At 46.8% G+C, this 25516-nt stretch overlaps 1 protein-coding gene across 9 annotated transcripts in view; it reads right to left on the bottom strand.

Annotated features, from left to right (window-relative positions):
- The window catches only part of dgki (diacylglycerol kinase, iota), a 167391-nt gene that overhangs the window by 8051 nt on the left and 133824 nt on the right, over positions 1 to 25516 (bottom strand). For all 9 annotated transcript variants that reach the window (XM_052030154.1, XM_052030146.1, XM_052030149.1 and 6 more), the window contains 11 exons: positions 20616 to 20716; positions 18671 to 18750; positions 18205 to 18249; positions 14507 to 14576; positions 14010 to 14050; positions 9233 to 9360; positions 7887 to 8012; positions 6624 to 6649; positions 5703 to 5740; positions 3789 to 3909; positions 2791 to 2827 (listed from right to left, as the gene is read on the bottom strand). In XM_052030154.1, the coding sequence (XP_051886114.1) occupies positions 2791 to 2827; positions 3789 to 3909; positions 5703 to 5740; positions 6624 to 6649; positions 7887 to 8012; positions 9233 to 9360; positions 14010 to 14050; positions 14507 to 14576; positions 18205 to 18249; positions 18671 to 18750; positions 20616 to 20716 (813 nt within the window). The remainder of the gene's footprint in view (positions 1 to 2790; positions 2828 to 3788; positions 3910 to 5702; positions 5741 to 6623; positions 6650 to 7886; positions 8013 to 9232; positions 9361 to 14009; positions 14051 to 14506; positions 14577 to 18204; positions 18250 to 18670; positions 18751 to 20615; positions 20717 to 25516) is intronic.

Genomic DNA, 25516 nt, shown 5'->3' with positions numbered 1-25516 from the left:
TGCGGGAGATGGTGGAGGATGAGTGGGGAGGACAGAAGGAACCCAATCATGATTTTGGAGAGGGGTAAGAGCAGGAGTGTGGGAAATGGAAAGGATCCTGCCAATTTCAGTGGAGCATACTCGCATGAGGAACCCTTCTGGCCCTCTGAATCTGCCAACCAATGCAGTTCATGCCCTTTTCCCACAGCTCTGCAATTTCATCTTAGTACTGATCAAATGTCCTTTTAAAAGCTACGCCAGGTGATGCTTTCTATAGGCCCAGCACCTGCTGCCTAAAACACTGGTTTCCCTCATTGGTTGTTTTTCCAATAAACCTCTCTCCTCCATCAATGGTAATGTCTCTACCCAAACCTTTCACTTCCTACACCTTCACATCTCCTCTTAGCCACCTCTGCTCCAAGGAGAATGACCCCAGCTTTCTGAGCCAATCACTCATCTTCTGCACCCTCACCAAGGCATTCACCTCCTTCCTGGTGTGGTAAATAAAACTGGGTGCAACTCTCCAACTCTGGACTAACCACAGGTTCATCACTGCTTCCTTGTTAGACCTTGTATGCTTTCTCAGTCTGCTCATCCTCAAACCTTTATGCATGTATGCACCCAGATCTCCCTTTCCTTGCACCCCCTGTAGAAATGTACCCCTTACGTAGCCACTCCCTCTTCTTCCCACCAATATCTATGGTATGGCACTGCCCTTTGCTGCATTAACATTTATCTCCCCATTCCCCCAACCTTTGAGTACTTTGAACTTGTCTCCTGCAGCCCATATTCAAGTATCTGTCAGGAAAAGCAGTAGTGCCAACGTGAACAACCATCACACAAATCTATTCCGAACCTAGTCTCTTACTAAGTTAAGAACTCAAAAGGTTAAGTGCAGGCATGAGGTTAGTGTGGATAGTGACCAGAAGGCATGGACTGGGATCAGGATTTGATAATGCAACATATCTCAATATTTCCCCACCACTGAGGTTAAATTGACAGACCTGCAGTTGTTGGGTTTAACATAACCCTTGTTCAGAAAAAAAAGAGTAAAGGTTTGAGATGCTCCAGCCTTCTGGTATCACCCCTTCTATCTAAGCATGACTGGGAGATTTCAGAAACCATTGAACCTACAGCACAGAGACAGGCCCTCTAGCCCAATGAGTCTGTGCCAAGGACCCATTCATACTGATCCCATTTTATTCTCCCCACGTTCCCTTCAACTCCTCCCAGATTCTACCACTCACTTGCACACTAGGGGGAACTTACAGTGGATAATTAACCCACCAATCTGCACATTGTTGGGAGGAAACTGGAGCACTTGGGGGAAACACTCACAGGGAGAACATGCAAACTCCACACACAGACAGCACCGGATATCAGGATCGAACCTTGGTCACTGGAGCTGGGAGGCAGCAGCTCTACCAGCTGCACCACTTTCTGTTCACTGCATCCTAATCCTCACCTCCCCTTTTTCTGCATCATAAAACTTTGTTATTTGTAACCTGTTAGCAGTTCTGTTAAAGTGGCACCAATCTGGAACAAAAACCCCCCGTCTACAGATATTGACTGAACTGCTGAGTATTTCCAGCATTTTCTGTTTTTAATTTTAGATTTCCACTTTTATAATGAGCAATGTTACAGTTTCTGTTTCAACGAGGCTGCAGCTGCTGGAATCTGCACCAAAAACAGAACACTGGAAGAACTCAGCAGGTCAGGCAGCATCTGTGGAGGCAAAAGATGAAAGTCGACATTTTGGGTTGGGACCCTGTATCAGGAGTGAAATATCGACTTACACCTTTTGGGTTCTCAGATGCTGCTTGACCGAGTTCTTCCCATGTGCTGTTTTTTGCTCTCCATTTCAACGCATTGCTTTGCAGTGATTATTAAACCTTCGAGCTCTGGATTATCATCACATTACCGTAGACCCTCTGCAAATACAACAGAATACCTGCAATTACTAGCACTCCACCATGGGTCCTCTGAGAATGGTGACCCAGAGACTGTGTGTGTGCACCCACGGCAAACAATAACATTTCTTTATTAGTCATATGTACATCAAAACACACAGTGTGTAGAGTGTGCTGAGGGCAGCCCACAAGTGTCGCCACACTTCCGACGCCAACATAGCATGCCCACAACTTCCTAACCCGTACATCTTTGGAACGTGGGAGGAAACCGGAGCACCCGGAGCAAACCCACACAGACACGGGGAGAACATACAAACTCCTTACAGACAGCGGCGGGAATTGAACCCGGGTCGCTGGTGCTGTAATAGCGTTACGCTACCGTGCCGTAATATTGTGAGCCTACAAACATGCGAGCACCATCTTTAGACATTGACACCTTCCTCTGTGTCCACTGCAAGTATTGATGCACTTTCCTGGATTATTTGAAAACACTTACACATGTGCTTATCTGCAACTGCTGGCCCGCTCCCAAATGCAGGCCCACTCCCCATACACTGACCCATTCTGAAGGACGCTCCCCAGAACTGACATTGTTTATTTTGTCAGAAATAAAAGTCAGGGAACATTTAAGTGAAGCCTCTGACACATTCTCCCCTATTTTTCTCGTCTACCCTTGCGTGAACATTACACCCAAGGTAACAAAAACAAGTTGAGATCATTTGAAATCATCTCAAACAAAATGCTAAATGGAGACTCAGAACAGGTCTTGGGGGTGGGGGGAGCTGGGATCAAAGCTCGTTCAGTTCCCTTGGGGTGAGGTCGGTCACTTTTCCAAATGCAGTATTACAGAAACTCAGTGCCAACAAGTATGATGGAAAAAAAGTAACAGATAGACACTTACGTTTCAGCTTCTGCTATGTCTAATAACTCACGAGGACCTGGAAGAAAATAATAACAATGTGGAAATCAGGATCCCCAGGTTAACATTGAAACCCAGCAGTACATAAAATAACTTTGGAAAATGACTTAAAACTCGTATTCCATCTCTGTTCATCTCTACCCTGATGCCACAGATACTGAAAGTATGGACAGGGACTGATGGGGAGCAACAACACAATACTGAGCATGTGGACAGGGACTGCTGGGGAGCAACAATGCAATACTGAGAGTGCAGACAGGGTCTAACAAGGAGGTGCTGTGTCAGTACTGATTGAGTTAAGAAGTGGATCACACCACCCTTTAATTCATAACGGAATAACAGGTAACCCAGTGCGGAAACCTGACTACTGTCTCATTTGGCCTACATGTGAATCTTGTCCCCCACACTTAGTACCCAGAGGAGAAGCTCGGTGTACTATTGGTCATAAAAACAATGGACTGTAGCACAGATGTGTCTTGATCAATGAGAAGTAGGAAATGGCCTTAAACCACTGAATGGCCTCTTTCTGTTCATATTTTCATCATATTCTATATCTTCTCACATCATAGAAAGAGGCTGATCGGCCCATCAAGTCTATGCCAGCTCTCAGAGCAATCCCATCCCCCCCTTTTATTTCCCTATAACCTAATCAGCCACATTCCCATCAACCACTCCTACCCACCCCTGATTCTCCTGCCACCTTCCTACACCAGGGGCAATTTACAGTGGCCAATTAAGCAACCTGCATGCCTCTAGGATGTGGGAGGAAACTGGAGCACCCGGGGGAAACAGAAAACGTGAACTATTCCCATGTTCCCATCATTAGTTGTCCCGTTCTTACGTTTTGTGGCAAGGTTGACTACAATCAGGGTCAATGGGGCTATCGTTCAGACTTTACGCCAATGGAATACCTCAGGGCTTAAGAAGCAATAGGCAGCTCTGGTCTTGTTATAATCAGAAATGTAACATGCGGAACTCACCATGTTCTATGATGTACTTTACAAGTTCTTTATGGCCATTCTTTGCAGCACAGTGTAATACAGAGTAACCCTCAGAACTGCACACCATCAGGCTGGCTCCCTTATTGCAAGAGTCTATGAACTAGAAAACACATAGAAACCAAAATTTACACATCCTTGTATTTGTACATGGTTCCCCATTAATGTTCAAAGGGCCATAGAAATAGACCAGAATCACAATGTATGCCAATTGCAAACAGGGAGCGGTACTTCTTTCTGCTTCCAACCACAGATCCTGCAAAGAGCATCAGGCCCCGGAAGCCATTCAAAGCGCGGCCTCAGACATCCAACTGATTTGAAATCAGAAGAGAAAATGTTGGAAATACTCAGCGGTTCAGGCAGCTTTTGTGGAGAGACACAAAAATACCATTTCAAGTTAATTATCTTTATTAAAGCCAAGAGAAGTTACTGATTAACGAGTTTTAAGATAAAGGGGAAAGGCAATTGATAGGAAAGAAGTTTAATGAATTGTTCTGGAGACGTTCTACATACGCCGGAGGAACAGCACGACATCTTTCAACTAGGCACATTACAGCCTTCTGAACTCAACAGGGAGTTCAACTACTGCAGATAGTCTGCAATTCCCATACAGGGGTGGTTTTATTTTGGATTTTCACCATTTGCATTTCTTCTGGACTGACGTGTTCTTTACACTCCACTACCACCCTCTATCACTTTGCACGATCACCCTTTGTACCATTTAATCTTTCCTGCAACGTTCCCCACTACTGCCCCTCCATTTTGCTCTTCCTTCCACTGCTCCCTAGATTTTAATGAAAAGTCATCAGTTTAGAGAGGTGAGAAATGATCTCATTGAAACGCACAAAGTCTTTTACTGTGCTTGACAGGACAACGATACAAAGTTGATGTTTCCCTGGCTGGGGTGTCTGGATTCAGGGCTCACACTCTCAAAACTAGGGGTCAGCCATTCAGAACAGAGATGAGGAGGAATGTCTTTATCTAGGCAGTAGTGAGTGTTTGGAATTCTCTACAGAGGGCTGTGGAAGATCAGTCGTTAGTACATTCGAGACTGAGATCAATAGACTTTGGGTACTAAGTGAATCAGAGGTATGAGGTTAGTGCAGCACAGTGGTGATAGGGTAGAACGTCAACCATGATCTTACTGAATGACAGACCACATACAACGGGCCAAATGGCCTCCTCCTGCTTCCATTATGTTTTTATGTAATTTGAAGCCTTGGGCCAGATCAAGCTGGATTTGCCCCGCAGGGACTGGACTAACTGCCTATGGGGTCACCCCGCTTACCCCTACCTGGTCCACTTACTGAGGGCCGATCGAGCTGACCCGCCACACCCAGGACTTGTCCGCGGAGACCCGGTGCGGCCTCAACACCAGCTCAGCCTTTGCTCTAATGGAGGCATTTCAGATCTACTAAATGGATGTAAATGAGTTCTTAAAAAGTAACTAAACAAAAACATAAAAATAATTAAAATGAATTCTGATACAATTAAAAATTTAACTTAAGTGGAAACAAAAACATTTTCTTCCTAATCTTTAGACCAGAAAATAACCTGCTGGAGGAACTCAGTGGGTCGAGCAGCAGCTGTGGGAGAAAAGGAATTGTTGATGTTTCGGGTTGAAACCCTGCTTCAGGGCTCCGATAAATGGAGACTGACTTGTAATTCTATTTCTCTTTCTACAGATGCTGCCTGGCCAAATTTGTATCACCAACTAATTCCATCTTTATTTTAGGTTTCTGGTGTCTGCAGTATTTTGCTTTTATGACTAATGTTTTGAATTGGATTGGCTGGAAACACCAACCAGCAAGAGCACTAGGCTACCATGTCATGTTGTGTTTCCATATCACACATATATAGACACAGCCAGGACAAATTTGCAGTCTGCATTGTTACCTTTTGTAGGTTACCCTCCAGGACTGAATGAAGAAGTTCTGAAAGACAGACATGGGCAACATGTTAAATGTAGGACATAACACAGTGACCAACCAGCTGATTAAGAACAGTGTTCAGAATACCTGTCCATCAACACTGGGTAATAATGCACTTTAAAAATCTGTGATACAGGTAGAGAGCAGATTATCCTATTGAATCCTTCTGTGTTTGAACCTCTCCACATAGATGATGGTAGGATCTGATGAAGCTAAGGGAGGAAGTGGATCAGTACCAAGCAGAAGCAGGGTTCGAGTTAATAGAACAGAGGTTAGAAACAGGAAAAGCTAAAACAAGAAAGCAGGCCCAAAGGAACTGTAATCTGTGATGTACTTTGGGTGCCAGTAGGAATTTTCCATAAGTACCATACGATTGAAATAAAGACCATTTAAAGGTTGATCTTAAACCTACTCAGGGGCAGCGCAGTGTGCCACAGTCTGTGCCAGCTCTGATTGCGCTCTGGGCATTATTGCATTGCTCTTAATTTTTGTAGCATCACTATAGATTAATGTTACAATTAAAAGAATTGCTGTATATTCATGCTACAATTAATAGTTATAGCATTGCCATAATTATCATTGCTATATATAATGCTACAATTACCAGCATTATGGCACTGCTATAGTTATAGTATTGTTGCTATATATTAATGCAACAATTAATAGTCTTATGGCAGACTGTTCGAAGCTGTCATATGTACCATCTGCAAGAAGCACTGGAGCAACTTGCCGTGGCTTCTTTGAAGGCACCTTCAAACACTGAGACTCAGGGAAAACCGTTGGAACTTCTGAACCCCTCAAGAAGGCGGCTAATGCTAACAGTCACGACCTACACCAGAATAATTTTATCCAGGGTAAGGTTTATTATAAGAATGGAAGGAAGTACCTTGTTCTTCAGAAGATGTGGGAGGCCTGAAGAGAGAAGAAAGCAGAAATGACTTCTGGGGTTACTCACTGCAACGGTAAAATACTTCTGCCGCGTCAGTGAGAAAGGCAGTCAGTATACCAACGCACAGTGGCAGCGGTTTGTACCATCTACAGGAGACACTGCAGCAACTCACCAAGACCCTCAGACAGCCCCTTCCAAACCCACCACCTCTACCAGCTAGGAGGACAAGGGCAGCAAAAGCATGGGGAACACCACCCCCTGGAAGTTGCCCTCCAAGCCACACGCCATCGTGCCTTGGAAGTATATCGCCGTTCCTTCACCGTCACTGGGTCAAAATCCTGAAACTCCCTTCCTAACAGTACTGTGGGTACACCCACACCTCAGGAACTGCAGCGGTTCAAGAAGGCAGCTCACTGCCACTTTCTCAAGGGCAATTATGGATGAGGAATTAAATTCTGGCTCTGCAAAGCCCACGCCCCTTTGAATGAATTAAAAAAAAACATGATAGCCCCTCAAATGTCAGGATAGAAAGATCTACCGTGTGGGTTTGTGTCAGGGGTTTAGAAACATTATTCCATTGGAAAGAGGGAAAGATTATTGGGATGGGTTGGGGTGACAGAAGTGCGGGGCACGTTGCTGCAATCAGAAGTGAGGGACTGTTGTCAGGGTCGGGAATCATATTTTTGACAAGAGAAATGCTCAGGATGTTCTGGGATCAGGACTGTAGAGAAGGTTGGTGAATCAGGAGCACAGGGATTGTTGTCAGGAATGGGACTGCAATGGAAAGCACTTCATTAATGGATTGTGGGAATTGCTGTCAGGATTCTGAGTGCAGGATGTGTGCTTGGAAACAGTGATGGGAATACTGTCTGGTTTGGGAGCACCTGGAAATGTTATTGGGAATGTGATCAGTATCAGGAGTTTGGGGAATGTCGTCGATATGGAGTGTGTAGTAATGATTGCGGAATCAGAATCTGTGGATTGTTAAAAGGATTGGGAATGTGTAGGATATTGTTGCAATTCTTAGTTTCAGGAATTTTGCTTGGATAAGGAATATTGTTGGAAAAAAGAGCCTGCAGATGGTTATCAGGATTGGGTGCATGTGGAGTTTTGAGGAGTATTAGTAGAATCAGGAGCGTGAGGACCAGGTCAGGACCTTGTGTGTGGGGAATGTTGCTGGTGTGACGATCGAGGGAAAGGGTTGAAAGATCAGCTTGTTCCTGAGTGTGACATCTCATGTTGGACGTGCAAGGTTTGTACCTGAGCTTCTGCGGTCCCAAGCTGCCTGTCTGTCTGCCAAGAAGTTGGTGTTGGATCCCAGACTCAGATTCACAGCTGTCACTTCCAATCCACTTGCCACTGGAACCATTCCACAGTTCTGTTTTCCTAAAAATCCAAATCACATTCAAATTTTTTCAATTACATCCCAGATCTGAGGTTTATTTTCCTTTGAGTTTCTCTGCTTTATTCCCATAATGAAGGAGAAGTAAGCTGGAATATTGTTTTATGGGAACTGCCTGTCTCACACAGGAATAATATGGTTGCTCTTCACATACAAGGCAAGGCTCTGACCAGTGGTGTGTAATTCAACTATAGAGGCATCACTGTTGAGCCCAAACCTGCCTTCAGTAATTTCCACAGATTAGACAGTGTGTGTCCTGGTGAGATCATTTAACTCAGCAATGTACAACTTGATCTTTCTTTTTAAACTAAGCTTTGAACTTTACAAACTGAACTCAGTTTGATGGAAAAACCGAATGGCAAAGAAAATAACATTTTAAGACATAGGTAACTTGAGACATTACATGTCAAACAGTCTTCATGCACGTTGAAAGTATCCTGACTAGTTGCATCATGGCTTGGTACGGCACAGGAATGCAAGTGGCTGCAGAGAGTGGTGGACACAGCCCGGTCCATCATGGGCTCAGCCCTCCCCACCATTGACAGCATCTACAGGAGGCTCGGCCTCGAGATGGCAGCATCTATCATCAAGGATCCCCACCATCCAGGTCATGCCCTCTTCTCACTGCTAGCGTCGAGCAGGAGGTGCAGAAGTCTGAAGTCCCACACCAGGTTCAGGAACAACTACTTTCCTACCACCATCAGGTTCTTAAACTGACCTGCACAACCCTAACCCCACCTCAGCAATGGGACACTACACACCACCTCTTCACTACTATGGTCTCGTCTCTGTGGTTTTCTTTGCACTGATGTCTTGCTTTGCAGAGCCTTTTTTTTCTCCTCAGTCTCTTGTGTAATTCATTTTCTGTGTGTCGTCTGTACCTACGTGCTTGTGATGCTGCTGCAAGCAAGTCTTTCATTGCACCTGTACCTCACCGTACTTGTACACACGACAATAAACTCCACTTAAAACTTGATTTGACTTGAAAGAAAAAGACTTGCATTTATGTTGTGCCTCAGGATGTCTTAAAGCCCCTTACTGCCTATGGACTGTATTGAACTGCTGTAATATACAATACGTTAGGCTGGCATAGAAAAGAATTGGCTATATGGAAAAGCTACCCAGCAGTGCCCATGATTCTACCCCAAGGCAGAGGTGAGGCTGGACAGAGGCAAGACATGGTCGTTGCAGCACAGCGACATACCCAGGGGAAGGGTCCACCACTAGGTCTGGCATTCCAGGGGTTGTCCCAACTTTTGGGGTGGCTGCAATCTCAGGATCCAGAATAAAGAGCTCATCATGAGCAACCTCTGTCACAAAGTGAAGATGCTCCTGAGGAGAAAGGGAATACAGTTAATATTTTTAAATAGTTGACAATTAATTCTGAACTTCCTTTTATTTTTGGAGTTTGAATTGGGTGTCAGGTTTCTCTAACTTAGAGACATACAGCATGGAAACGGGCTCATCAACCCATCTGGTCCCCATCTAAGCTAGTCCCGTTTGCTCGTGTTTGGCCCATATCCCTCTACACCTTTCCTATCCATGTACCTGTTCAAGTACCTTTTAAACATTGTTAAATGTACCTGCCTCAACCACTTCCTCTGGCAGTTCGTTCCATATACTGACCACCCTCTGGGTGAAAAAGTTGCCCCTCAGGTTCCTATTAAATCTCTCCCCTCTCTCCTTAAACCTACGCCGTCTATTTCTTGATTCCCCAACCCTGGGAAAAAGACTCACTGACCCTATCTATGCCCCTCATGATTTTAAACGCCCCTCATTCTCCTAGGCTCCAATGAAAGAAGTCCCAACCTGCTCAACCTCCCCCCATAACACAATCCATCAGGTGCTGGCAACATCCTCGTTAATCTCCTATGTCCTCACTCCAGCTTGATGGCATCTCTCCTGTAGCAGGGCAACCAAAACTGAACACAATATTCCAGATGTGGCCTCACCAACATCTTGTATAACTGCAACATAACATCCCAACTTCTATACTCAGTGCCCTGACTGATGAAGACCAGTGTGCCAAAAGCTTTCACCACCAGCCTGTCTACCTGTGACGCCACTTTCAGGGCACCATGTACTTGTACTCCTAGGTCCCTCTGTTCCCAGGACCCGACCGTTCACTGTGTAACTCCTACCCTTATTTGTCTTCCCAAAATGCAGTACCCTGCACTTAGCTGAACTTACGCCTGCTCAAAGTGTGTTACAGGCAACACAGCAGCTTTACACTGCCTGCTCATTGTAACTGGGCTGAACTTTCATCCGTGACTGGGCTGCTCTTGAGTGGGCAGGAGGTACAGAAGCCTGAAGCCCCACACCACCGGGGTCAAGAACAGCTACTTCCCTTCAACCATTTGGTTCTTGAACCAACAGACACAACCGTAATCACTCCAGTTTAGCAACACTATGACCACTTTGATCACTTTGCACTAAAATTGACTTTTTTTTTGCTTTAGTTGTGTTCTTTCTTGTAAAAATTGTGTATAATTTATGTATGTTTTCTTGAGAATGCTGCTTATCTGATACTATGTGCCTGTGATGCTGCAGCAAGGAAGTTTTTCACTGCACCTGTGCACATGACAATAAACTTGCCTTTGACCTGAGTTCATCCAGCAGCTTGTTTTTCTGTTGTTGAAGCAAGGCAGCCACTTCACCTGACACATTGCACAACACTCACAGACACACTTCCCTCTCCCTTGCATAATGAAATCCACCGTGTCACTGGCAGCCTGCAAGTCCCAACCGTTGTGGAGGAGGTACCGCTGCCCATTTCTGGAGCAGCCATTGCTGTGGCTGTGCCCAGTAGCCGGGATGAAGCCATCAAAGGTGATGACTCCTCCTGCATCCCATGTCATCCCCAGCCTTCGCCCTCTTCCCTGTGACATAGCAGGAATAGGTGCAGGCTCTTCAGGTCCCTGCTCTCGACTGCTGGGAAGGTCTTGGCTTTTGGAGTTAGTGGGGGCCCCTCTGCCGATCGCCCCACCTGCATCATTGTCATTGGGGCTTACGATGCAGCATGGGGTAACTGGGGAGAAATGCCCCTGCATCCATCTCCCCTGGAATTACTCTGCTGGCAATGAGCTGCCAAGCACTTTGCTGCAGTTAGTGAAGTGCTGACTGAGGCTGTGGTTATTGCTATTGGTTTAATATCGTCACTTGACCCAAGGTACAAGTGCTACGATGAGATGGACTATGACCTCACGATCCACCTTGTTGTGACCTTGCACTGTATTGTACTGCACTTTCTCTGTAGCTGTGACACTTTACTCTGTACTGTTATTGTTTTTTACCTGTACTACCTCAATGCGCTCTGTACTAACCCAATGTAACTGCACTGTGTAATGAGGTGACCTGTACGATCGGTATGCAAGACAAGTTTTTCACTGTACCTTGGTACAAGTGACAATAATAAACCAATACCAATACAGTGCATTGAGGTAGTACAGGTAAAAACCATTAACAGAACACAGAGTAAAGTGTCACAGCTACAGGGAAGTGCATTGCAGGTGGACAATACAGTGCAAGGTCATAACAAGGTAGATTGTGAGGTCAAGAGTCCATCTCATCGTATAAGGGAACTGTTCAATAGTCTCATCACCGTGGGATAGAAGCTGTCCTTGAGCCTGGTGGTACGTGCGCTCAGGCTCCTGTATCTTCTACCTGAGGGGAGAAGAGAGAATGACCCGGGTGGGTGGGGTCTTTGATTATGCTGGCTGCTTCACCAAGGCAGTGAGAGGTAAAGAAAAGAGTCCATGGAGGGGAGGCAGGTTTCTGTGATGCGCTGGGCTGTGTCCACAACTCTCTGCAGTTTCTTGAAGTTATCAGGTATCCTGCAGAAGGTCACGTTGTGCAAGGCTTGGGCGCTGATCTGTAAGAACCTGTGTGATTGCCATTCTTCATCCTCCATGAATGCATCCCGTGGACAGAGGCATCGCTGCACCACCAAACCATCCATGGTTACAGTGGACTGCTCCAATCCCTGTGTAAGCGTGCAGAGTGGGTTTGATACCTGCTAATTCATCACATCCTTTGCCGCTGTGCCCAAACCAGCATGCCCACTGCTGACCCCGTCAAGCTTGGACATCCTACCACGGCCTCAGTCTTCACTATCCTTGTGTGTGCCGACAGACAAAATCCGTTGCACTGTGACACAGAAGAAGGGATTGTGGCCGGCAGAACTTCCACCACAGGGCCCCTTCCAAGGCGGAATTGTCACTGCATGAACCATAGGACAAGTGATAGGTCTGTGAGAAACCCAAAGCGTACGCTTGGGCCGAGAAGGTGAGAACGTTTAAGATTTTCATTGAACACATGATTGATTTTGTCCCGTTATCCGTGCCGTGGCTGGGTGAGGAAATACTCTCTCCAGGGAGCTAATGAGGCTCCCCATTCCCTGTCTCTACAACCATGCATCATAGAACAGTACAGCACAGAACAGGCCCTTCAGCCCAAAATGTTGTGCTGACATAGCTATTCCCTCCTACCTACAGAATGCCCATATCCCTCTATTTTTCTCTCATTCATGTGCTCATCCAAGCCCCTCTTAAAAGCCCCCAATGAATTTGCCTCCACCATGCTATCAGGCAACAACCACTCTCTCAGTAAAAAAAACGTACCCCTCACGTCTGTTCTGAACCTACCCTCTCTCACCTTAAATGCACGCCCTCTGGTATTGCATCCTGCTAGTATTTCCCAGACACAGTCATTAAAGCAGCATGGAAACAGACCCTTCAGCCCAACTCGTCCATGCCGACCAAGTTGCCTACCTGAGCTAGTCCCACATCCCGCTAAACCTTTCCTATCCACGCATCCATTTCCTTTCCTGTGTCTTCCTATCAGATGTGGCGTCACTTCTGTTTCCCCCACCTCTGCCAGGTTTTCTGTGCTCCCTCTCCTGCAAGGGTGGGCCGAGACCGATGAACGAGGGTGGTAGTAAATGTTGGACGGCTAGATGCTGAACGCTTGGTGACTGTGGAGGAATGAAACGGCAGAGAGACGAGACCGAGTCCCAGTCCCAGGGGTGACAGTGCGAACGAGGGCGAGAGGAAGGACAAGCCATTGGCGTGGGAGTGACGTTCTCGAGTTGGAGAGGTGGGTGATCGGGGAATCACTGGACTGTCTGTACGTCAGACTGTAGATGAATGTCCCACCGTCCTTCGATGAGGAGTGTTGGTCCACACTCCGACCGTTCCCCTCTCTGGTAATCACCGGCTAAAGCAAGCTTCTGCTTCCCATTGGCAGGGAATATGACAAGACCTGACTACCACCACACCCCGCCACACCGTGACGTTCAGTGGGAAGCCACTGAAATCAGGAACAGCCTTGGTCCATTTTCCGATTCCCTTGCACGGCCAGCCCACCACGTACTGCGTTTGCAAGGATCTGTTATCAGTGCAGCTGGAATCAGGTGCACAGTTCGACTAGTCAGGAACCCTGAGGATATATCAATGCAGTGAAGAGACTCTGACAAACAAGTGGCAGAGATATTCTGGGGCTTCTGGCTCCTGGGCACCTCCCAATTCCCCAACACCACCCCCCCCAATCCCAATGCCCCCTCCCCACCAAGCCCTACCCAACACCAATCTACAACTGGCTCATCAGGAAGTTAAAGTTCAGCCATTCTCTCCAGATCTCTTCACCCTCTCCTGCTTTAACACCATCCTGACGATTCGCCACTTTGACTTGGCAGAAGACATTTCTCCTCCTTTTTCTACACCTCTCCAACATTTTCCAGCACCAAGGTACATAAATGCAACTTGCTGTTGTAAGTGTCAACAGAGGCTAGGTTGCCGTACACAGATCCTCGGACCACACGCAACAACCTCAACGCAAGCAACCTGCAGTGGGGAAATATTCAATGATCCAAACTGGCTTAAGTACAAAAGATTCCCTGAGTGGTGGAGTTATAATGTTAGTTCTTCCTACCCTGGTACATGAGGTGAGATCGCTCAGAATGATAAGGATTCACATTGTCCTACCTGGGCTCTGTCAATACGGTAGAATCGATCCAAGGAGGTTGCTGCAGAGAGAAGGGATGCAAAAGATTAAGCTGAGCCACAAAGGTAAAGGTAACATTGCTCTGGGAGAACGGGGGCAGCTTAACAAATGGAGCAAGGTCAGGAGAACAGGATCATTAGGACAGAGGCAAAAGGGTGCACGACTGTCAGAAAGCAGTGATGTACATGCCAGGATATTGGGAGGCAGTGCTGGATATTGTACATCAGTGATACAAGCAGTTAGTGCTGAAAGTTACTCTAATCCTTAGGAGCACATCAATTTTGAAAACAGCACAAAAGCAAAATAATTCAGACATTCATTATGCCAGTTCAAAGGCAACTTGTTACTTATTGAGTCAGTGAATAAGCTGCTGCTCATTAATGTATGGGACCTCCCTTGTTAGTACCGCACTTGCAGACAGAATGAGATGGATGATTAAAAGGTAACATTTCTGTAATAAACATCTGCAGTTACTCACAGTCAAGGAAGCACCATTTGGAAGAAAGATTCTGGGAAGACAACATCTGTCGCTGGGAAGACTCACTGTCCTGAAAATAAAGAACAATGTCACATGTTTGAAAACTTTAGGACGTACAAGAGCAAAGGAACCGGTGGTTTCTGCTGTAGATTCCAGTGGTAAGAGTGGCTTCTGCAAGCAGTCTTCACCTCACGGAACCTGCTCCAACAGTGCAATGGGGGAAGGAGTCTAACAGTTGTCTCCCCTCGAGGGAGCAGGTTTCTCCCCTCGAGGGAGCAGGTATCGAGCAGATACTCAACCCTTCTATCGTGGCCCTCACTGCAGCCTGCTCTGTTGTACCAGGGCTGTGGAAACACTGCACGGGTGGGCTCAAAGCCTTCTTGAAAAAAAAGTAACATACCCACTGACCTGAAGGAATTCTGGCCCATGACTGGCCAAAATGGAAAAGGACTATTTGGGAGGGCATGGGGAAAGTTGAGTCTCCATTAGAAGCCCAGTGGGAAGGGAGGAAGGAGAGCACCCACTCCACCCCAACAAGCACCTCTGTGCAGAGTCTGTGGCTCCCACGTTAGAGTCATAGCACAGAAACAGGTCCTTTGGTCCAACTCGTCCATGCTGACCAAGTTGCCCACCCGAGCTAGTCCCATTTGCCTGCATTTGGCCCATAGCCACCTAAACCTTTCCTGTCCATATACCTATCTGAATGTCTTTTAGACATTGCAACTGTACCTGCCTCTACCACTTCCTCTGGCAGCTCGTTCCACATTCTCAGCACCCTCTGTGTGGAAAAGTTGCCCGTCAGGTCCCCTCCAAATATTTTCCCCCTCACTTTAAACCTGTGCCTCTAGTTTTAGACTTCCCTACCCTGGGAAATAGACTGTGACCATCTACCTCATGATTTTATAAAACCTCGATAAGGTCACCCCTTAGCCGCCTTCACTCCAGATGCTGGCCTCATCAGTCACCTCAGAAGCCACAGAACTCCTGAAGCAAGTCACCCTCAATCCCAAAGGGCCACATCCTCAGCACTGCTGCCACTGACCTCAGAGCCAATGAGCAATGGCCCTCTCCCAGGTGTTTACTCACCAACAGTAAACACGGGAATGTTGTTCACTGACGAGGACTATCCAAATTCCCAGCCCCCTTCACCCATCAGCTTTTCTACCCAGAGTGTCAATTCCTGCTTCTACTCCATTTTCTCAGGAAAATTGTGATACTTTAAGGAGCTTCTTGCATAGACTTGGGTTACTTTCTTTGTAACCAAGGAGGCTGAAGAGCAATTTAACTCAGGTGTATAAAATTATGAGTGTAAATGGGATGGATCTATTGCCCTTTAGCGGAGAGATTATAAAACCAGGGGAATAGATTTAAGGAAAGAAATTAAAAGGGTGAAAAGGGGCCATGAAATGACCTTGGTAAGTAAGATTAAAGAGAATCCTAAAGCCTCTTATTGGTACATTATAAGCAAGTGGGTAGCTAAGGAAAGAGTAGGTCCCCTCAGGGACCAAAAGGGTCATCTATATGTGGAGCCAGGGGATATGAGTGAGATCCCAAATGAACGCTTCTCACCAGTATTCACCTGCCAGGAGGACAGGGAGTCGTATGCTGATATTCTGGAGCACATCTCTATTAAGGAGAGAGGAAGTGCTAGAAATATTGGCGCACAGTGGGGTGGTTAGATTCTCAGGACCTGACGCAATCGATCCCAGGGTGTTAAGGGAAGCAAGGCAGGTGATTTCTGAGACTCTGATGGAGATTTTTGCATCTTTGTTCGCCACGGGCAAGGTACCAGGAGACAGGAGGACGGCTAGTGTTGTCCCCTTGTTCAAAAAGGGCGGTAGGGATATACCTGGATACATGGGGATACATCAGGCTGGTGAGCCTTACATCAGTGGTTGGGGAAGATTCTGAGGGACACGATTTATGTTCACTTGGAAAGGCAGGCACTGATTAGGAGGAGTCAGAATGGTTTTGTTCAGGGGGAGATCACGTCTCACAAACCTGATGGAGTTTTAGGAGGAGGTGACCAGGAAAATTGATGGCAGAGTGGTAGATGTGGTTTACCTGGGCTTCAGTAAGGCTTTTGCCAAGGTCCCGCATGGTGGGCTGGTCCAGAAGGTTAGGGCACAAGGGATCCGAGGCAATATTGACAAACTGGATCCAAAATTGGCTTGGTGATAGGAGGCAGAGAGTAGCAGTGCTGTCTTTTCTAACTGGAAGTCTGTAACAAGTGGTGTGTTGCAGAGATCGGTGCTGGGACCTTGGCTTTGATGAGAATATAGGGGGGTATGACTGTTAAGACTGCAGACAACATCAAAATCAGTGGAGTTGTATACAGCAAGAAGGTCTAAGGATACAGCCCCTGGATGGAGGGGCTGTAGATGGAACTTAATCCAGACAAGTGTGAGGTAATGCACTTTGGGAAGTCAAATTCGGACAGGACATACAGAGTAAATGGCAGAGACCTTAGGAGCGTTGATGTTCAGGGAGACCCTGGGGTGCAAGTTCATAGCTTCCTGAAAATGGAGACACTGGTGGATAGAGTAGTGAAGGCAGTATTTCATATATTTGTCTTCATAAACCGAGGCATTGAGTGTAAGAGTTGGGATGTCACGTTGCAACTGTGCAGAACACTGGTTAGACTGCATTTGGAGTGCTGTTTACAGTTCTGGCCGCCACGCTACAGGAAGGATGTGGTAGCAATAGAGAGAGTGCAGAAGAGATTCACCAGGATGTTGCCTGGAACGGAGGACTGTCGTTATAAGGAGAGATTGGATAGGCTGAGTTTATTCTCGGTGTAACATAGTAGGCTGAGGGGTGACCTTACAGAGGTTTATAAAATTATAAGGGACATAGATAGGATAGAGAGTCAGATTTTTTCTTTCCCTAGGGCAGGGGGGTTTAGAACTAGAGGGCACAGGTTTAAGGTGAGATGGGAGAAATTTAAAGGAGATCTGAGGGGTAGGTTTTTCTGGAACAATCTGTCAGAGGAGGTGGTGGAGGCTGATATAATCATAACTTTTAAAAGGTGCTTGGACCGGTACTCCAATAGGAAAGAAGTGGAGGGGTATGGACCTAATGCAAGTAAATGGGATTAGCATAGCTAGGTATCACAGTTAGTATGGACAAGGTGGGTTGAAAGGGTCCATTCTGTGCTGTACGTTTTGATGATTACTTACATCTACTTGAAGAGTTTTTAAATATAATAAGAGTCATACAGCACAGAAACAGGCCATTCAGCCCATCATGTCCATGCTGACCATCAAGTCGCCATTCATATCTCAGACTACCGGAGACACTTAAGAGCAGTTTGGAGGCCTTTGACAACTCAGATCCCCTCCACATCCATTCCCGTTAGTGTGGGTGCTGAGTCTGGGCAGCAGGCTGGATCGAGGGTGATCTGTTCTGAAACCATGCTGGAAACAAAATAAGAATGGCAAATGTGAAAAATTACCCAGCACGTCAGGCGGCAGCCTTGGAGAGAGGAACGATGTCAACGCTTCAGGTCAACTGGATCTGATGAAGGGCAGTGATTTGAAACGTTAGTTCTGTTTCTCTCTCCACAGATGCTGCCTGACCTGCTGAGAATCTCCAGAATTTTGTTTTTATTTCAGAAGATCCAGCATTTTGACTCTATACAGGTTATCAGAAGTTCACCAGTGGTAAATGATCCCTCACGCGGACAGAGACAACCTTACCTGGTAATGAAATTGATGTCCATCTGACGTTAATGGATAGAAGTCCTGGGAGAAAAGATAAATATCATTGCCGATAATTTATCTGCTTAGCATCTGGAAAACTACATTCCCTGAAGTGAGTCAGCTCTGAATTCTGAAACTATCATTTAATAATGTTACAACCCAATGATAACAAGTCATGACCCAACACCACCCCTCCATTAGCACCCCCTCAACACATGACTGGTAGGTCTGTGTTTAGAGATTCTAGCTCCTGCTGGGAGTAAGCATGTCAACCAAGCCAGGGTGGTTCCAGCATTGGCTTAGGATTGGTGGTAACCATAGCAACCTGTGGTTAGTGGGAAAATTCCGATCAAGGACTGAAATTCTTGATCCTTTCACAGAGGATGTTCTTCTCGTATTTCTTACAATGAAAGCTGGGAGGGAATCTAATGTTCTCCCGCTGGCCTCAGCAGGAAGTTCTTACCTCCTGCAGCCGGTCGATGTACTTGCGGCAGGTTTCCAGATCACAGTCTCCGTGGATGACGATAATTCCCAGTGGAATGGCTAAAGGAAGGGGTAGGAAAAAATGTATGCAGGATTACAGTCACTGGGTCACTTAACCTTTGGGAAGAGATTAGTATTCCATGAAAGGACTACATGTGGAAGCACTCTTATAGAAACAACCTGTGCTGGAGCAACAGGTCATGTAGGCAATCTGTGAGTGCTTTCCCCCAGCTCTTGGGGCCTTGTTGACTTGGCAATGTTCTACTCATTCATAGCCTAATGGTGGTAAGTTGTCACCAAATCATCACTGTTAAACTAAGTATTCAACCACTGTAAGTTAATACAACCAGCAAGCAGAACCAGGGTCTGCACATCTTTATGTCAGTTTCATTAGGTTTACACTGTTATTGCTCTTGATTTTGAAGAGCACGTTTAGCTACATCAAAGAAACCACGCCACATTACCATCTTAAATAGATTAAGGAATATATTTTAAGGCAATTGAAAGAAAGTTTTAAAACACTGCCTGATCTCGCAGTTTGGACAGATGTTGGTGATATCCACGTGTATCTGAGCAAAAATCTGAAAAAAAGAAAACTGGTGCAGTTTCGGAAAATGGGTCCAAAGTGAAGCAGAACATTGCTTTGGTGAAAATTATGTTACAAAATGACTTTCTCAGCACTTGCCATTACTGCCGGTGACATCCACATCTCGTGAACAAATAAAAACAAACTCCAGCTCCATTCCTTTATTCTCTTTCACTCTCTACATGTTACACAACTGATTACCTGCTCTGTGTGACGTTGGATAATGGATGATAGTGCAATCATTTGCTCTCAACAAACATCATACGTGCACTAACCCAGCAAGGACAAATTTAACCTAACCTCCCCATCAGAATAGGTGTGACCTTACCTGCAGTGAAATGAAGGCAGATTATACCTTGGCCTTTGTTACAGGAGGATTTGAGAAGAGGACAAAGATATCCTGCTGCATATTATTGCCTTGAAATATATTCCATTATCTATTTAAGATGGTAATGTGGCGTGGTTTCTTTGATGTAGCTAAATATGCTCTTCAAAATCAAGAGCAATAGCAGTGTAGACCTAATGAAAATGACATAAAAATGTGCAGACCCTGGTTCTGCTTGCTGGTTGTATTAACTTACAGTGGTTGGATACTTAGTTTAACAGTGATGATTTGGTGACAACTTACCACCATTGAGCTATGAATGAGTAGAACATTGCCAAGTCAACAAGGCCCCGAGGGCTTTGGTGAGACCATACCTAGAGTATTATGTACAGCTTTCATTTCCTTTAACTACAAAACAGATATATTTGTTATGGAGGGGGTGCTGTGAAGATTCACTGGATAGGTTGGTGAGTTTGTTCTATGAGAAGTGATCGAATAGACTGGGCCTGTATTCGAAGAATGAGAGACGATCTCATCAAAACTTACAAAACTATTACAGGACTCAACAAGTTAGAAAGGAGGGTGTTTCTGATGGCTGTGGAATCCAGAACCAGGGGTGACAGTCTCAGAAGAAGGGGAAGGCTGTTCAGTACTGAGATGAGGAGAAACTCCTCAACTCAGAGGAGGGTGAACCTTTGGAATTCCCTATCCTGTCGGCTCAAAGCATTGAATTCATTCAAAACAGATTTCTGGACATGAGGGGAATTAAGGGACATTGAGATAGTACCAGAAAATGGTACCGGGGGGGGGGGGGCAGATCACATTGATCTTGATGACTGGTGGAGCAGGTTCGAAGGGCCAAATTGCCTACTCCTGCACCTAATTTTTATGTTCTTATGAATTAGTGGAAGATCACATTGGGTGGGGCAATAGACTGGTGTTCCACTGTCCCTGTGGGCCTCCTGCCCACCGAGTTAGACTACAGCCACCCGCAGTACTTCCGTCACTACTCACATGTCTCTTGCAGCCTGTGCTTGGTGTACTGCATGCTCTCATAGTCCTGGAGACTGATCCTGTTCACCCGCATCCTCAGCCGACCCGGGACGGTGTGCGGGCTGCAAAACACAGTCAGTGAGGGTCTCGCGGAAAGAACGAAAGCTGGTGCCATGGCTTGTGGCTGACCACATTGAGAAATAGTTACCACTCAGGAGTTGTCCACCAAAGGATTCCAGACAACAAAATGGCCACAGGTAGGGCTGTGGTGACAGTGTTTTACTCACATACATGGATTTTGATTTAAATACCTCATGAACAATCCTGGCAATTTATATTTATACCGCACCAATTCATTCCCTTTAAGTGCAATCCTCTGAAAGCTAAGAGATCTAGAGTTTGCAAGATAGCAATCATCTGTACGACTTAAGGCTCTAGTCCTGTATTCGCTGGTTGTATCTTCGATTGTGGAGAGTGTTCATTCCTTCAAGGAGATCTGCCACATCGTACACCCTCACCCTCTACCAGACCCTCTGAGCCATAGCTGGAGCCCCTCCGTTCTCCACCAGACCCGCAGCCACCCTCAGCCAACCATCTCCCAAATTTCCAGACCCTCCGCTTCTCTCCACCTGAATCCTCTCTTGTTCTCACCCAAACCCTACCAAAATCCTCCCCAGCTCCTCACTCCCGCCTGCACAAACCCTCCTCTCACCCATACCCTCTCCTGCTCTCCACCAACCCCTCTCCAACTCGCAGAGCCTCTCCCTCTCTTCATTAGATCCTCCCGCACTCTCATTTCCCTGCACTCCACCTGAACCTTCTCCACTCTCCTCCCACACTCTCCCCTGCACTCTAACCCAACTCTTCCCCATGCCTTCCCCCGTTCTCACCCACTACCTCCCCGTGCTCTCCACCCAGACCCCTCCCCACTCTTGCTTTACCTGATAACTGCAACTGAACTGGGCCCGAGAAGGTGTAGGGAGGGCGGGGATCGACAGAACCACGACCTGGACTTGGCCAAACAGTACAGGGTATCATTACATACCCTGCAGATGAAAGTGAACTGGACTGTAACAGATTTCAGGAGGCCACGGACTGACCGATGCATGGGCGATGAAATTAAGTGCCAAGAAGTGCGAGGTGATAAATTTTGTGGAAGGGTTGTTGAGCAACAAAATCATTTTGTGTGTATTGGAGGAGATAAAGTATGTGGCTGGACGAAAAATATCAGTAGATCAATAATGCAACCCTGCCTATAATTACTCAGCTCCTTGGGTAAATAGATGCAGGTACTAGTATGTAAATAGTCATCATCAGTATAGTGGTGGGTCCTCATATAGTGTTCATAGCCATTAACACAAACACATTATTGCTGCACATACTCATACAGTACTAGTTATATGAAACACTAATTAGAGTACATGAGATGACATAGGATGTATAACACAGAAACAGACCGTTCAGCCCAGCTCGTCTATTTATGTTCCAATCTAGCCTCCTTCCATCTTTCCTCAGCTAAATCTGTCAGCAGAACCCTCCGTACCCTTCTTTCCTGTCTGCTTGTCCTGCCTCCCCTCAAATGCATCTGTACTTTTCCCTTCGACCACTCCCCTGTGGTAGCAAATTTGGGTGAGGCTTCTTCTGAATTCCCTGTTGGATTATACTTCATATATCGTTGGGCTCTGGTCCTGCTCCTCCCCACAAGTGGGGAAACTCTCTCCGCATCCACCCAAGCAAAATTCACTTCATCATTTCAAAGGCAAAAAAAGCACTGCGGATGCTGGAACCCGGAGATAAAAACAGAGACGCTGGAAACACTCAGCAGCTCGAGGAGCATCTGTTCCTCTCCTTCCGTGATTTCATTACATCACCCTTCAAGGAAAAAGAACACAGGCTTAGAGGGTTTATCCTTCCCTAATATGTCCGCCATTTTCTGGATTCATCCTTGAAAATCTTTTCTGCATTCTCTCCAGTATCTCTATATCCTTATTATAATAATTGCATAATATTTTAAGAGCACTGTAACCATAACTTCCCTGTATTATTCTATGGTTTATTTCTAGAGGGATAATAAACCATAGAACAATACAGCGCAGAAACGAGCCCATTCTTCCCACCTCGTCCATGCCGACAGTAACACCTACCTATACTAATCCCATTTGCTCCCATCAGGCCAATACCCTTCTGCAGCTTTCCTGTCCTGGTCCTGGTGCTTGGCTTTCTTCATTTCCTTGCTAACCTATGGTGGAACTTCTAGTGATTGCTGAGTTTGCACTCTGAATCTCTTCCCCCTTCTACACCTGCACCTTCCAAGTAACAAGTGACCCCTTATTCTTCCTACCGATTATATTAATCCTCAGTTATCCACGCTGAAATTTATTTGCCAATTATCTGAGAGTTTATTAATGTCCTCCAGTAATTTGCTATCTCCTCAGTATTGACTACCCCACCCAGTTTGGTATCATCAACTTACTTCAAAATTATGTTTATGATTCCGGTGTTGTCAATGTCAATGGTGAACTGTGTGGAACACCAGCACTACCTGCCATCTTCCACAGTGTCAACACAGATTAGCCTTTGCCCCTGCTTGCTGCTTTCAGTCCTGAAGCCGACAAGCAACCCAGTCTGTGATCTCCCCAACATTCCCTGCCGCTATTCATTATCCTTCAGTGGGGTACCTTTTCAAAAGGCCTTTTGATCTATAGCACCATCCTTATTTACTTCCAGTGCTACTCCCTCAGAAGAAATTGATGAGGTTAGTCAAGCAAGGGTTTCTCTTTATAAATCCATGCTAGTTTTCTTGCAGTTTTCCATCCTCTCCTTCAGTAGAAACTCCGATAACCCAGCACCCTTCGAACCGTTGAAGGTATCCTGAATGGCTACATCATGGCCTGGAACAGCAATTCCAATGCTCAGGAACACAAGAGGCTGCAGAGAGTAGTGGACACAGCCCAGTCCATCACAGGCTCAGCCCTCTCCACAGTTGACGGCATCTACAGGAGGCGCTGCCTCAAGGAGGCGGCATCTATCACCAAGGATCCCCACCATCCAGGTCATGCCCTCTTCTCGCTGCTACCATTGGAAGCCTGAAGTCCCACACCACCAGGTTCAGGAACAGCTACTTCCCTTCAACCATCAGGTTCTTGAACTAACCTGCACAACCCTAACCCGACCTCAGCAACGGGACACCACGGACCTCCTCTTGCACTGCCGTGGACCTGTCTCTGATTGTGTCTTTTTTTTCGCACTAAGGACTTATTCTTGCAGTCTCTTTTTTTCCCTCTCTTCACTGTCCCGTACAATTTATGTATAATTTACCATAGAACCATACAGCACAAAAACAGGCCCTTTGGCCCACCATGTCGTGCCGTCCACCAAACCACCCTCACACTATCTCACCCCTTCCTCCCGCATATCCCTCTATCTCACATTCTTCCATGTGCCTATCCAACAAGCTCTTGAACCTGCCCAATGTATCTGCCTCCACCACCACCCCAGGCAGTGCATTCCATGCACCAACCACTCTCTGGGTGGAAAACCTCCCCCTGACATCTCCCCTGAAATGTTGTGCGTGTTGTCTGTACCTATGTGCCTGTGATGCTGCTGCGAGCAAGTTTTCCACTGCACTTCCGCCTCACCGTAGTTGTGCACATGACAATAAACTCCACTTGACCTGACCTGAACTACAGTGGTGCTGGACTAGTAGATATTCTGAACTAGCAGACGTTACTCATATTGATACCAAAACACACTGTTACTTCACTTTCCTTTACATGTCACACAGTAGAGGAGTATATTTTCCAGTGAGCCCACTGAATTGAAAGGGATTGGGGAATATACAAGTACTCCAGACCCTGGTTCTGGCTATAAACCTACCCCTGGTGTTCTGGACTCCGACCCTGGCTCCACACCTGGCCCATGGGCTGAGTCCCAGCACAGGCTACCTTCTGGACCCCCAGTTCTTGCCATACACCCCACTTGTGCTCTGGACTCCAGAGTCACACTCCAGATTACTAAACCAGCCAGATGCTGGAACATAAGGATTCCAAACAATCGGATGCTGGATTATTGGAGTTTTACTGTTTCAGTAGTGCCACCCTGTCTGGCTGGATCTGTCATTCCTTCACTCACTGTATTTGTGATGTATTATGGAGGGAGGGAGGGAGAGAGAGGGGGAGAGAGAGAGAGCGGGAGGGAGGGAGGGAGAGAGGGGGGGAGAGAGAGGGAGGGGGGAGAGAGGGAGGGGGAGAGGGGGGGAGAGGGAGGGGGAGAGGGAGGGGGAGAGAGGGAGGGGGAGAGAGGGAGGGGGAGAGAGGGAGGGGGAGGGGGAGGGAGGGAGAGGGAGAGGAGAGGGAGGGGGAGAGGGGAGGGGGAGAGGGGGAGGGGGAGAGGGGAGGGGAGGGGAGAGGGAGGGGAGAGAGGGAGGGGAGAGAGGGAGGGGAGAGAGAGAGGGAGAGAGGGAGGGGAGAGAGGGAGGGAGAGAGAGGGAGGGAGAGGAGGGAGGGAGAGAGAGGGAGGGAGGGAGAGGGAGGTAGGGAGAGGGAGGGAGGGAGAGGGAGGGAGGAGAGGGAGGGATGGAGCGGGAGGAGGGAGGGAGAGGAGGGAGAGGGAGGGAGAGGGAGGGAGAGGGAGGGTCAAGGGACGGAGAGGGAGAGAGATGGAGGGTTGAGGGAGAGGGAGGAGGAGAGGGAGGAGGGAGAGGGAGGGAGGGAGTGGAGGGAGGGAGGGAGAGGGAGGGAGAGGGAGGAGAGGGAGGGAGAGGGAGGGAGGGAGAGGGAGGATGGAGGGAGAGGGAGGGGGGAGAGAGAGGGGGCAGAGAGAGGGGGAAGAGAGAGAGTGACAGACAGACAGACACAAAACTATGACTAAAGAGGAGCATAACCAACAAGATGACATGAGGATGAAAGGTGTGCAGAGAGAGA

This window comes from Pristis pectinata, chromosome 15 (genome assembly GCF_009764475.1).
Source record: "Pristis pectinata isolate sPriPec2 chromosome 15, sPriPec2.1.pri, whole genome shotgun sequence".
NCBI lineage: Eukaryota > Metazoa > Chordata > Chondrichthyes > Rhinopristiformes > Pristidae > Pristis > Pristis pectinata.
The sequence above is the reverse complement of the archived record's forward strand: the minus strand, read 5'-3'. Positions and strand labels throughout refer to the sequence as shown.